This window comes from Anastrepha ludens, chromosome X (genome assembly GCF_028408465.1).
Source record: "Anastrepha ludens isolate Willacy chromosome X, idAnaLude1.1, whole genome shotgun sequence".
Taxonomy (NCBI): domain Eukaryota; kingdom Metazoa; phylum Arthropoda; class Insecta; order Diptera; family Tephritidae; genus Anastrepha; species Anastrepha ludens.
In genome coordinates this window covers 67925238-67940838 of record NC_071503.1, presented here as the reverse complement: position 1 = coordinate 67940838, position 15601 = coordinate 67925238, and the positions used below count along the sequence as shown (strand labels likewise).

The window sequence follows — 15601 nt, the reverse complement described above, 5'->3', positions numbered from 1 at the left end:
CCGCATTCTCTTCCATTTTTTTCGTTAACTCCTCAGCTTCTATCTGGAACACATCTTCGTCTACATCGATATTATTTTCTAAAATTCAAATAAATCTCCTACAATAACTTCTCTGAGTCAAATAAAATCACAAATTAATGGTAACACACTTGCTTTACTTTATGTTTTTTTTAATGTACACGTTCACTACAAGTTTAATTTCCAACTGAATACCCCACACGCATGCACCTCTGCTTATATATGTGTGCCTAATAGTTATCGTAATTTCTAGATCTAGCTCCTCGTATCTTCTGGCGAGTTCTGTTCTAGCAACACCTCCCACTCACCTGTCATCTTCGTCTAACTCATTTAGCGGTAGACTCAAAAAGCGTGCCCTGTCTCGCTATTTGCTGTCGCAATCAAGGCTATTTATTGTTTTTGATTTGACCTCTCGTTCGCTACTGTTCCCAGTCGATTCGCGAATCTTCGCTATTGCAACAAAAGTATTAATCGATTGATGACTTTCCACCTTTTACACATAGTAGATATTTGTAGTAATCAATTATCGAACCAATTATTTAGCATGTGTCTATAAGAGTTTTTCTGTCATCATGTATTTATATTTTTATGAACAATTACACTGTGGGACAAATTCAGGTTAGCAAAAATTAGGTCCATTCTGAGAGTGGCGGGTGAAAATAGAGGCGAAATTAGAAGACCCGTATCGCGCCGTGTTTTTATGTTAGTTCGAATTTTTTTTAATCGGCCTTCGAAGTTTGCAGTCAAATGCCGATTTTCAGTATATTGTTTCATAAGTACCACAAAAATTTTCGAAATCAATTTTTTCAAAAATTGTAATTGTTGTACAGGTCTCTAGCAATAATTTGGCTTTTACAGATTGAAAAAATATCAATTAGTCGACGAGTTATAGCCAAAAAACCATATAAACAATTTTGCTCCGATTTCGAACTTCGAAGGCCGATTAAAAAAAAATTCGAACTAACATAAAAAAACGGCGCGATACGGGTCTTCTAATTTCGCCTCTATTTTCACCCGCCACTCTCAGAATGGACCTAATTTTTGCTAACCTGAATTTGTTCCACAGTGTTATGCTACTGAAATGCTTTTTATTTTTCTATTTTCCTACAGTCCTTATATGAGTATATGGATATCTCTAACTGCAACCCAAAATCATCTGACTGCCTCTATTGGTTTTCACCACCAAATTTTTTATGACTGCAAATTAGTGAATACCCGAATCATCTCAAGCCATAGAAATAGTCTCTAATATAAACTCTCAAAATTAATAGCTTGAAGTTGGTGTAAATGACTGAATACCGGCATACATTTATATTCCACAAGATAAGTTATAATGTATGGGCTTCCTGCGCATACTATAATGCACAAGATCATTATAAAGGCTTTTTTAATAAGAGGTGTTATTTTGATATTCAACGAAAAATGCTATATTTTAATATAATTGATCAGATGCTTATTTCATTATAAAGAGGAAGGTATGCCGTTAATAGTGGAAAATATAATAACATCAGGCAAATGACCACCACGACCACGCTTACAGGACTATATCCTTTTCATGAAATTTTCCATAACCGAATTGCTGAGTGGCTGCCCTATGTTCGCGATAGCCTCACGAATTTCATCTTTTATCTTTCATCTCGGTGGCCAATTGTGATCATCTCTTCGAGAAATAACACGATCCAGAAACTTTTCCCGTAAAAGAGGAATGGTTTCGCTGCTTGTGTGACACGTAGCGTCGTGTTTTTGCAAATAAACGTTGTCCCGATCAATACCATCCAATTCCGGCCATAAAAAATCGTTAATCATCTCTCGATAGCTCAATCCATTCACCTGTAACACCTGTTCTTGGAAAACACTGTATCTGTCATATAACGGTTGTATGTAAAGGTATAAAGGAATCGATATGATACGGACGTACTATATATAATATATACCGAAATGAAATCAGACGGAAACAAAAATTTCGTAATATGTTAACTTTTTTTGAAACTCGCTCGCTGGAATACTTATTTCTTGAAAATTTGTTAGTAACAGATTAGCTTCAAGCTATTTCACAAATCTTACAATTGCAGTTTTCACCTAACTTTGTATGGTTTTTTCACTCACTCAGTTGAATATTTTTTTATCTTAATCTGTGGGATATATACTTTTTTTGCCCTATAACAGGAGTTCTTAATGATGCGTTAGTTTAAATGAGGTACCATGTCTTTATAAAGAAAATTAGTCAGTACCAAGACTTAAAAAAAATTCGAGTACGCAGTTTTATGGCCAATTGAATTTTGGGTCAATAAAGTGTAAGTTTGAATTGGCATTGTTTTCTTCAATATAAAAGCAATGTCAAGCATTCGTTATAAATACTAGGTTGCTCAATAAGTTTTGTAGTTAGATAAGAAAAATACAATTCTATGGTCCGAGAAAGTTGGCTTGCTTGGGCTTTGACTCCCTCTTTCTACAATGGCTTAAATCTTATTTGACGGACAGACGGTGGGCGATAAAAATTGATGGCATTTTATCGAACTAATTTGTTGCTAACATTAATTTTATTCTTCCAAATTCGTATTCGGTTCTAGGCTTCATCCGTCGCTATATAGTTGAATTTTCTGATCCGTATACCTTTAAACTGATATTTACGGCTGTTGTTCGTTCTCACTTAGAGTACGCTGTTATCATTTCTAGACCTTACCTACCTTAGAATAGAGTGCGTTAAAAAAGAAGTTTTCGGAATTTTTATCCTTTTTATGAAGAAAACTTTAAGACTAAATATGCGAGTAATACACCCATTAATCGCACACTTCGGGACATTATCTAGTACCAGTCTGCTTAATTTTGCTGTATCTAGATCTATTTTTATAAAAAATTTAAGTTTAGCTACTTAATATTGTATTTATATTGATTGCTAGTATCATAATATTAGTTGCCAAATTGGGCTTGCTTTTCTTTACCTTTGTGTCTAGTATGTAAGGTATTTTGTTCTGTAGATTAATAAAATAAATACACTGAATTATTCAGTATAGTCTCCTTGAACACGAAATTGTAATTTATGAATTCCGTTACTAAACTGAGAATCTGGAAGGGCCGCAAAATACGCTCCCACAGCTGTTATAACTTATCATTTATTTATTAAATCAACAAGCAAGACGCTTACAGGCTATTACATAAGTATCTAGATACAAACAAAGACCTTATGACTGGAGTCAGAGACATAAGCAACTTCTTAAAAGTAAACTTAGAGTAAGAGAAATCAAGGACTAAGAAAGAAGAGTAAGCATTAAATTGAGCTAGCGCCCTTCTAAAAGAAGCATTCATTCCATAAAGAATTTTAGCAATACCCACAAAAAACAATTCATTACAACGGAAAATGCATGAGGAAACATTAAAATTAATTTTATTGAGCAGATACGGACAATCTATTGAGCCCGCGCAAACACATCGTCAACAGAACACGCTAGACTCTAAGGACATTAGATTTATTAATAAGTATCGAGAGCGATAAGACGGAATGGGATGAACGAATTTCATCGAGCGCAAAGCAAAGCGCACAAAAGCTCTCTGAACAGACTCTAATCTATTAATGAAACGGTCTCCAAACGCATACAGCGTAGTCTAACCTGGACCGAACTAGGGACGAGTACAATAGTTCGAGAGTATAGAGATCAGAAAACGAGGGACTATTTCGACGAATAAAGGCTAACATTGCGAACGATATAGAAATAATAAAATTTATGTGGGTGGTGAAGTTGAGCTTGGAGTCAAAATAAACACCCAGGTCTTTTAATTTACTAATTGACTTTAGCGGCAAGTTTGAGATGTAGTAAGCTGTTAATATTGTTCTTAAATAGTTTCGCATACGAAGTATAGTGACATTTATTAATGTTAAGGAACAAACGATAACGCACACACCCACTATGTAAGTTATTCAACTCATGCTGGAGAATGGATGCATCTTCTGGATATTTAATTTCATAGTAGATTTTTAGATTATCCGCTTATATGTAAAAGAAAATTACACAATGAAAAACAGGAGGAAAAATTGTTAATGAAGAAGATAAATAGTAGTGGACCTAGGACACTACCGGGGGAGCACCAGATGAGGCAACAAAAGGATAAGACGATAGATTATCAAGTTGAACAACACAGTGCCTATTATTAAGATAGGAAATTAACCACATAAGAAATTGAGAGTGAAAGCCGAAACCCTGAAGTTTAGCTATTAATATTGGGTGAGATACCCTATCAAAAGCCTTAAAAAATTCTGTATAGATTGTATCCATTTGGAAACCTCTTTAAAATCTATCCCAACCGTCCTCCTTAAAGGCAGCTAAATTCGTTAACATAGATCTGGCCGGAATAAGCCCATGTTGATTGGGACATAACAAATGTTTAACAGCAAAGTATATTTTGTCTTTGTATACTTTCGTAACTGTAGATAGCTTGGAAATCGGCCTATAATTTTCAATAATATATTTATGCCGCTTTTAAGGATAGGCGTAATAAAAGTTAATTTACAGTCATCAGGGAAAACTCCAGCAGAAAGTGACATGTTGAAAATGTTCTTTAAAGGCGTAGTCAAAGCAGGACAACTTTTAATTAGAATAACCGATAGACCATCAACATCGGTACCAGTGGATGGCTTAAGCTGATTTATGCCAACAATGACATCCTCGTCAGTCAAATTTAATTTCCCAAAGTTGATGGAAGTACCTAAACTTGGTGAAAAACGCTTTTCACGTTTTTTGTAGGCCTGGAAACATATGGAAATCGTAAGGCACCAAATCTGGAGAATACGGTGGGTGTTCCAACAATTTATAATAGCTATTGTCAAAATGCTTTTGTGACACGGTACATGGTCCTGTTGAAAAATATCTTTTTTCTTATGTAAAATGAGTTTTTTTTACGAATTTTTTCCTTCTTTTGGTCTAAAAAGTTACAATAAAATTCGGAATTTATTATTTTTGCAATTTGCAAGTAATCCACAAACAAAACTCCTTTCGCATCTAAAGAACTGATACTAAGGTGTTAGTTGTTTTCTGGACACGAACTTCTTTCGGAGCCGAAGAACCAAGTTCACATCACTCCTTAGCCTCTTGTTTAGACTTAGCATCATTCTGATAGACCCACGTCTCATTCATAGTGATGAATCGATCCACGAAATCCACTTTATTCTTTCGAAAACTCCCTAAATCTTGCTGAGAAAGTCCCATTCTATTGTTAGTGAATGCGACACGTATTGCGCGCACAGCTTTCTGAAACCCAATACGTCAGTCAAAATATTATTTACACTGCCCAATGAGATACGTACTGCTTCTACTAAATATCTTTCAGTCATTCGACGATTTTCCAATTCTACTATATTTCCTGTATTTTTTCTACGATTTCTGGTGGTGCTGCTGTTTTTGGGCATCCTTGGCGTGAATCATTTTCAAGGCTTCTACAACCACGTTTAAATTCGGCAACCCATCTTTTTACTGTACGAATTGATGGCGAAAAGTCTTTACACACTATCAACGCTCGTTCATAAATTTCCTCTGCTTTTGAACCTTCCAAAAATAAAAATTCGATCAATAAACATTACTCGATTTTTTTTTATTGTAGAAAATATTGTGGCACGTAGTGGCTTGTAAATAAAAAATGAATTGACAGAGTGAAATGAAACTCACATACGTTCATATGAAGAGTGTACCAACATAACAAAAAAAAAGTTAGGCTTATCGAACCGCAAAACTAATTGAACAACCTGGTATAAAAAAAATATACAAGGCCATTAAAATGTTCGAATTTTGTTGAAAGCAGACAACGATCGATGCTTGGAAATAAAATTATATGGTAAATGGGCGTTATTATTAGATTATATTTAGATTAAAACGAGTTCTTTTGGAGGAAAATATGGACCACAACAAAAACCATCTCAAAAGACTCCTTCGTCGCATAAGTAATTTGGAGGGATTGGTTTTTAATGATCTTCAAAACGTCATACATATGTTAAGTTTAATATTCTGTGTAATTTTTCTTGCATTTAGAATCGCGATTCATCTTTTCAAAAATTCAACGCAGTGAAAAATTGTACTTTTTGGTTCACGCATCATCAATGCAAAGCTCTCTCTTCCCTTTTAAGAACCTGTTTACTTAAATTTAAGTTGGCATATTCTTAAACCGGTGAAGACTCTCTCCAGTTTAAGTATGAAGCCTAGAATGAGTTTCACAAGATGTATTCCTATAAAGAGAAGCGAATCCATATATGGAAGACACGGATTCGTTGTACGTTCAGTACCTGCAACGCATGTTAGTGTTGAACGAACTTTTTCAGCATTAACGCTTGTTTTAACGGACTTACGTTATAATATGTTCGAGCACAATGTGGAAACAATTTGCCTTTTAAAGATTAATAACAACATTTTATCAAAGAAATGAACTTTCTAAACAACGTTTTGTTGAAAATTTTGAAATACGATAATTTCTTTTTTCAATTTTTTTGCCTTACTTTCGCTTCGTTTGATTTGCAAATTGCAAATACCAATAAGTTGGGTTAAATGAATTTCTTTTAACATATCCCCAATAATGAGTTTTTTAATATTCCCGTATGTTTTAAATTATTCCCAATAATCGGTCTCGTATGATCTTCTTTGAAATAAAAAATATTTCAGAATTATCGTTATTTACAATATTTAACAACAAAACAATGAATAAAATTCTTGATAAGTTTGATGTTTGAATTTAGAGAAAATGTCACAAAAATGCACTTGTTATTGAAAAAATTAAAAACTGGCCGCAGTCAAAATCAATTAAGTGTTAGATGAATAGAAATATTCAAAAGAGATACTAGAAAGATATTCCCTAAGAATCAGTATTTCCCTTTTTGCTATCTCGGGAATCTGACGGAGTTAGTTTTTGTCCCGCTTGTTGAGGCGGAAAGACGTAGCAACACATTATACATATATATTTGAAATCTAGAAGTCAAGTCGAATCGAGTTAAATTAAATATTTTTGTCATTTAGCAAAGTTTTTATTCTTTCTCTGTTTATGAGGTTTTTGTGCAATTTAATATTTATTAAAATTTTGGAATTAAGCCCCTATTCGGAAATTGTATTTCAACACTTAGAGACCAGCTCTGTGCTGCTCATTTAAGCGCAGGAATTTATAATAAGTACTAGCGGACCCTCACCCGCTTCGCTGGGTGAAAGAAAAATATAAATGAAAAGTGTTCTTTGTTTTTTTCTTGTTTCATCATTTAATTCATGCTCGGCCATTATTTTGTGACTTATTCTAATAACAATGTTTTACTTGTTTTAGTGACTTACTCTAATGATTGTAAACTAACAACTTATTCTAAAGCCTTCTGATACACAAAATTTTTGGTTTTATTTTCATGCGATGTATAAATATAAAGTAACAATGGTTTCCCTACTCGAGAACATCCTACATACAGTTGCTCATGTCCAAAGCATGGATAAGTTAGGTCAATTCCACATAATTGAAGTGTTTGACCTTGAGACTTATTGATTGTAATAGCAAAAGCAAGGCGAATGGGAAATTGAAGTCGCTTAAATTCAAAAGGCAAATCTGTTGAAATCATTGGAATGCGCGGAATCAAAACATCTTCACCTTTAAATTTGCCTTTCAAAATTGTTGCTTCAATTACATTGTTCATTGTCCGTTTCACTGCTAATCTTGTCCCATTGCATAGTTTCGGCTGATTGATATTTCGCAACATATCAATTGCAAACGATGTGGCAAATTAAGTGAATTCAAAAATTCAATTGGATAATTCACTACATCCTCGGGGTGACAACCTATAGGTGACAACTTCACCTGGAATTTGAGTCAAAATACTGGCATTGATTTCATTGACATCGACATATTTGGCAGCTAATATATCTCTCTCGCTAGCCAATCTTGATTTCGATAGTTTTGTGCAATATTTGGGAATACATTTTGCACTAATTGTACTCTTGATTCTGTTACGGTACAAAAATTAGTTGGAAGTGTGATCATGCCTGTATTCTTATCAATTGGCTTTCGTCCATTTCCAATTTGCAACAAATGTTCGGAAAATTCAGCAGCTGTTGGATCATTCTGTAACTGCACACGAACATTAGAAGTTAATGTGAGTTTTTCAACATATCTCCACAGATTAGAAGATTTAAGGCACGCTCTCAATTCATCAGCTGCTGTTGATTTGGGAATAACAGACAAAGTTTGTCGAAAATCACCGGCCAATAGAATTAGGTCACCACCAAATATGTTTGTGTTACTTCGAAAATCTTTCAGTGTTCTATTTAAAGCTTCCAGTGATTTTTTATGAGCCATCGTACATTCATCCCATACAATAATTTTACATGTTTGTAAAACCTTTCCCATCCCAGAATTTTTAGAAATGTTGCAAGTTGGTTCTTCATTTACTTGCATATTTAATGGTAACTTAATGCAGAATGTGCAGTGCGACCGCCGTCCAATAAAGTTGCCGCTGTTCCAGATGATGACAAAACCAATGCAATATTATTCTGTGATCGAATGGTGGCCAAAATTAACGACTACAAAAACGTTTTTCCAGTCCCACCTGCTGCATCTAAGAAGAATATTCCTCCTCTTTCATTTGCAACATTGTCTATAATTGTGTCATATGCCTGCCCTTGTTCTGTGTTTAATTTTGATAGGTTTGTTGTTACAATGTGTTCAGATCATTTCGATCATATTCTTTTTCACGTCTTAATTCTGCATTGTATGCATCATGCATCGGACGATTGGGTGCGATCATACCTAACTCACTCAGAGTTTTATTTGCAATCATCAGGCAAGTCTTCGATTTTAATTAATGCCTCATTATATTTTATAATTCATCTGTATAATTCAAATTTGGATTTGCAGTAATGCGACGTACTTGATGTAGGATATCTTCTGTCATGTATTCTTGGTAAGTACTCCAGAATTCTTTTGGGTTTGCTGGGAAACATGTAGCAATAATGATGGCAAATAGTGTTCTTATTTGGTGTGGAGAACTTGTTGCACATGCATCCATAAGAGTTGCATCTTACTGATTACACTAGTCTACAAGGAAAAGTATCCGAAATAATTTAAACTAATATCTGCTTCTCTGTCCATGCAAAATTCGGATTGATAACTAAAATTAATTTATTAGTTTGAGTTTTCGAGATATCCTAACCTAAAAGTGCAATAGAGCAATTCTGATTCCAGATTTGGATTCAGCGCATCATAAACCTTCGGAAATATATAGTCTGGTTTCTGGGTCTGAATGTTGGTTAAATTTTGTCGGCCTGTGTTATCATTTTCAAGCAAATTCAATTCTTTGCATGCTTGCTGATAAGTACAACAAAGATGACCATTAACTCGTTTCAAACTTACGAATGATCTTGGGCCGGGAATATCAACTAAGAGTAAACGTAAATAGAAACATTCCACTTTACTTGGATGCACAGTGTAAAGTCGTCCGATTGCATCACCCAAATGAACACCTGGATATCCATCTACAGGTATTCCTCGTTGCCTTCGTACCCAGGACCTTGATGATGCATTCCAAGTATAATATTTAAGAACATTTGAATAAAGCAATGTTCTTGCAAATGAATCTGTTTCACATAAGTTGAAAAATGCAGTTAGTGTTGTTGCTGGTGTTGGTTCGGCCATTTGTTGAGCAGTATTTTCAGTGAAATAAACACTTTGTTCGTTTTCTAAATGGACTGACAAATGAATAGCAGCTGGATGGCGATCATGAATCGGAAATGATAATATTCTCCAAACTGCTTCGTTGCTACTAATGTATCTTCCCATTTGGTAATTAGTAATTTCATCATTTCGCTTTACAACTCCAAATACTGCCATGTCACTTCCTTTATTGATATATTTGCATATGTATTTGATGGATTTTACGGAGTTACAATATTCAACATTTATATGTGCATTAAATGTTTTCGATAATAATTTGGAATACGGAACTATCCAACGGTTATCGATCTCCACATCTTGATTAATTATTTTCACAGTGACTGTTTTCCCATTATCTTCTGGTGATCTTCTACGGTACGATGTATATACATCATTTCCAGTCATTGTTTCAGCAATTTATTGCCTTGGGTAGTTTTTTGAACATTTACCATCAACCATACATGGAGAATTTTGATTTAACGTACCACACGGTCCATGAATCATGTTTTTGGTTACAGTAGTATGTAATTCTGGATCTTCATTTATATCTGGAATTTCAGCACATATAATATGATCAATTTTATCTGTGGTTAGTCTTTGTTTTAACCAAATCAAAATATGCGCATGAGGCAAGCCTCTTTTTTGCCATTCCACAGAATACATGAAACATCGTACATCTCCGTAAACTTTATGCTTTGCAATGAAATCCATTAGAGACTGTAGCTTTCGTCTAAACACTCTTGCAGTAATGTCATGCCTATCAGTAGCTGATTGCCCAGTATATAAAAGATTCTTAATAACATGTGAAAGTTATGAATATGTCGGGTCGACCATAATTTCTGACATAACACATTGCATCTTGGGCGTATTCATGCATATGCCTTGGACTGCCTGTATACGATGAAGGTAATATTACCATTTGACCAATGTTATTAACGTTGGTATCGTTGTTAATTGCATCTCGTAAATGTAGGTATGTATTCGTCACAGCGTAATTTTCTTTGGTTGAATCTAATGTAATTCAATCGTTCTGTTTCTATTTTCGCATACATGTCAACAATATACTGATGAAATAATTTACGACATTTTAAAATGTGATTCTCTTGATTTTCTCTTATCATGATTCTGTATGCATAATAATTCATTGCGCTTACAGTTTTATTTGGTTCTTGACCATTTGCTGGATTTATTTGTTTTATTTCAATCAAATAACAATATTCACCACGACAGAACATAAGAGGATATTGTAATGCATCATATTTTCGATGCGTTTCATTAACAAGTTGCAGTGTATCATTTCTTCTTTGCAAAACAATATCTCTTGGTTCAAATTCATCTCCAGATATAATAATTGTAACCTCTTTGCTTGAAGTTGGTTGATTGTATCTTCCACGATGTTCGCCGGCAGGCGTTTTATTTCCATCAATTTTAATTTTATGATTATCAGATGACAATCTTTCGATTGTTGTTTTAAAACTTTGCACCAAAACATTGTGTGTGTTTAATAAATCTTGTAACTCTCTCATAATGACTCTGTTTATATTTCTAGAAAATGCACACCGTACTTCAAGTTCATCATCGTTGTCATTAATGATAATAAATTTGCAAAAATTTTGAGTCTTGATCGGGTAGTGGTAGTAATGAACCTATTAAGTGATATGCTGGCCCTTGAATCTGAAAAAATCCATAATTTGTGTCCATAAAATCTAATGATTCATTAGATGTGTCAGCGAATGTTGTTAAACGTTGAAGTTTATGTATTACCTTCAACGTTGGCATGAAGTTATCGGCTATAATTTTTCCAGCACCAAAGGATGTCATTTGAAAACCTGAATTATATGTGGAAACTTTTTCAAGAAAATATTTGGAATCGGGTGATGTTCCCGATAATAATGTAGCTACTGGTTCGGGCGGATATTGTATGTCTGGTAAACGAACTTTTCCTGCAGCGCAACACATGCCTGGTGTTTCAGTTTTGAATTTCAATGCTTGACAAAATCCGCAAATTTTATCCATACTTCCAATGACAACGTATTTGTGAGATGAATAATCAAGTTGTGGATTATATTGATATGCTGCACCATTCAAATTTACGGAATTGATATTTATTGGCCGATCTTGAGAATGTGACCTAGTACGATCTCTTTGTTGACTTAATCTATCAGCATGATTTTCCTCACTTTTATTTTGTCTGTGATTTTGCACATTTCTATTGTGACGTGTATTACGTCCGATGTTAGCATGTCTTCTACCTCTTGGCATTTCTTTTACCAAATCAAAGTGGTCTTCTTTATGTCACTCTGAGCTCTTGATTGCTACTTTTCTTGTTTTTAAACTGGAATTCAAATTAACGTACTGTTAGCGCCGTCTTTTAAAAATATATGAACTGTGAGCACGCGTTGAAATGAAAATTACACAGAACAGAAATGGGAAATGATCAGCAAAAATAATGTATATTTTTGAAAATTTTCATTGAAAGTAGCTACGGAAAGTGTGAAAACAATCTCTTTTCTTAAATATCTTAAGTAAATACTTCTAAAATATTAATTATTTTTGCCGATTGCTGTTGTGTGTATTTTTCATACCATTTATTCACTGTTTCACTTGTTATCAATCATTTGCAAAATTAATATATATTTTGTAAATTTTTCGTGAAAATATCGTTGGAAAATGTGAAAACAATCTCTTCTCTTAAATATTTCTGACGCACTTTTTTTATCTCTTTGGTTGATGCCTGGAAACTGCTTCACTTGAACACTTTACCAAATAAAACACTTTCTTGTTAGTTTTAACACTTACTTTCACTATGCACTATTACTGATAACCTTTGGTAATCTTCTAAGAAAACGGCCTTGCTTAAGTACTTTTTTAGCGACGACCTGTTCAGGTTCGTTGAGCTAATGGTTTTGCTTCGGTCATCCCGAAGTGTGGGTGTAAAGAAGAAGTATTTAAGCAAAGTGTTAAGTTAGTCACAGCAGCATTGTGTTACGATTAATTATTGCAGGCTGTGCCTGCTAATGTGTATGTTTCTATTCTATGCGAATGCAGGCGTGCAGCCACTGCTGTATAAATATATGTATATGTATGTATGTTTGCATTCCATTGAAATGTATATAATGGAATGAAAATTTAGGCATAAATACTGCTGCGTTAACTTGTACACATGTGAGTAAAATGCACGCTCCATGCAACCGTTTACAGTAACAACCACACGCGTAAAAAGAACGCTGCCTCGTGTATACTGTGTGTTGACGAAGAAGTAAAGGAGATTTTAACCAAACATAGTTACAAACCTTCTCCACATGTGTCTCTTCAATGTGGCAAAGTTTGGTTAAAATCGGTTGAGCCATTCTCCGTAAAGTTCATCTCAACGCGAAAAACGGCTGAATTTTTATATATATAGATTTACAACAAGCAATGAGAGGCTATGGCACAAGTAACCAGCTGTTCGTCTTATGGGCATAGCTACCCATACAATTTTACCTTACTTCTCGTGTGGACGGCTTCCAATAAAAGAGGTCGAGGACTGCGCTTTTATACTATTCCACTGTTCCATATAAAATTTTTTTGAGGGGAACTTAAGCTGAAGCGTCAAATTAGGCTGCTAAATTTAGATTGTGTTACTGATATATGTACGATAAAAATCAGCGCAGCCAATACGCCAATGCTAATACCATGGCAACGGTTTGTTTATGAATACGATGAATACAAATGTGCGAAAATGCGTTATATAAAATGAGTTTTTGTTTAATTGAAATTGATAGGCAACTAGTAACACACTCATATTTAGATCTTGTATGTGTAGCTCTTGCGTATAACCATAGAGTAAGTAATAAGATAGAGTCTCAAGCTCACAATTTTTGGCAAACGGTCATATTGATGCGGTCGATCGTGTAAAAAGAAGAAGAAGGGCGAAGCATTGCAACAACTTTGGCGAAAAACAATGTATTTGCTCTTATACAAAACAAAAAATCAACATGAGGTAAATCCGGTGTCGATTTGTCTGTACCTAAGCACTGAGCAAGCGTACGGTGAACGTATGTACATACATACATATTTCATGCATACCTTTGTATGTACACACTATGGCAACATTTTTATTTGCCAATTTTTGATTTTTGTAGGATTTTTAATGAAATATTTTATTTAAACCACCAACGTTAATATTCTATCACGCTTTGTATCTCTATGTAAAATAAGCATATAATCAAACATCCTTATCAGTTATAAATACACGCATTAATACATCTTTCTGTACTAAATATTATTACTTAAGTATACTAATTTCCAAGTCTAGATCTATGTTTGGCTTTGTAATAAGGAATTCAAGGGAGTTCCAGCATATTTCTTCGCTGAAGAATTTATATTTTTCTCTTGTGAGATCTAACCTCGAATATTGCAGCATTATTTGGGATCCATCCTATATGGGTTCGTCTTTAAGAATTGAGAAGGTTCAGAAATGTTTCACTAGATTTTCTATTCATTCCCTTCGTTGGCCTTGTAGTTTGCCTGCATATATTGTTAGTATTACAAACTTTAGAAATGCGATGAAAAATTTCATCGGTAATATTTATAAGGGCATAGTTATGAACCATATCAAATGGCATTTGTTGCTGGAGTTAATACTTTGTAATTGTCGGACTCGTAATCTTAAACTCAGCAATATGTTCCATTTACCTTATCACAAGACCAATGTTAGTCGAAATGAACCGCTTGTACGTTGTAAATATAAGGCAGTCTAACCAATTATGCAATAATTTAGATATATTCTCTAACGCACGAGAGACTTTCAAGTCAAAACTTAATCTGCTAATACACTTTCTGAATTCTGACTAATGTATCTCACATTCAATAGGTGCGCTTCAACTTTTTTCCGATAGGGAGGGCGAACGACGCAATATTTTTTATTTTTCGCTTGTCATTTGTAAACTTCATTAGTATACATTTCATGATGGAACGCTACACACTTGAGTAACGATGCAAATTTTTTATGAAAATAATCGTTCTGTTGCTGCTACTTTAAGAGCATTACGGCCATTTTACGGTCCATTTAACAAGCCGTCCCGTTTTGGGGTTATGTGAAGTCATTGGTCTACAGTAACAAGCCGGCGACGATTTGTGAGCTCAGAGCCAATATTGAACGTGAAATTCCTGGAATTTCGGCCGATTTATGCAAAAGAGTGGTCGAAAGTTCGGTTCAACGATTGGACTTCGTAAAACGTGCACGCGGTGGTCATCCAAAAGAAATCGAATTTCATACTTAAATGTATTTGTTCAAACTCGATAATAAAAAAAAAATTAGTTAAAAAAGTCAAACCGTTTGTGTTTTATTCAAAAAAGTTCAAAAGTTGAAGGGCTCTTACTGAAAAACCCTCTATATATATTCCATATACAATATTATATTTAACCTTTAGTATTGGTAATCCATCTGAGTTGTACTTTATTTGATGAAAGAATGATTAAATAAATAAATAAATAACTTTTTTTTTATCTGGCCGACGGTCCTGACTGCCAGTGCTTTAGATTTAAGTGTAGCAATTATTTATAATGGTTTTTCTTTATATATATTAAATAAGTAAATAAAATAAAAATATTATTTAAATATTTATGTCACAACAAAGTAGATAATTGTATACCTACCCATATTACCATTAAACGTTTTATGCTCCAACTAGGAGCTAGAGGATCTTATATGGTATATCAAGAGATCAAAGATTTGCCTTAACACATTGACAGCCGGTCCCGCGAAAACGCGGATTTCCGAGTCTTGCCCTTGAGCGCCGGTCCCGCGTAAACGCAGATTTGCGATTATTGCGTTTGAGCGTCGACCGCGGAATAAAACGGGGTTTTGGTCGTTATGTGGAATTTTTTTGCTGGTATGAGTATCTTACACATCGATTTGTATTTACTTGTTATTTTTACGCCG

The 15601-nt window shown here is 34.3% G+C and overlaps 1 protein-coding gene across 7 annotated transcripts in view; it reads left to right on the top strand.

The window, feature by feature from the left end:
• The window catches only part of LOC128869224 (epidermal growth factor receptor kinase substrate 8), a 100048-nt gene extending 85090 nt beyond the window's left edge, over positions 1-14958 (top strand). For all 7 annotated transcript variants that reach the window (XM_054111757.1, XM_054111754.1, XM_054111753.1 and 4 more), the window contains one exon: positions 14531-14958. In XM_054111757.1, the coding sequence (XP_053967732.1) occupies positions 14531-14650 (120 nt within the window). In that variant the 3' untranslated portion in view covers positions 14651-14958. The remainder of the gene's footprint in view (positions 1-14530) is intronic.
• The last annotated feature ends 643 nt before the right edge of the window (positions 14959-15601 follow it).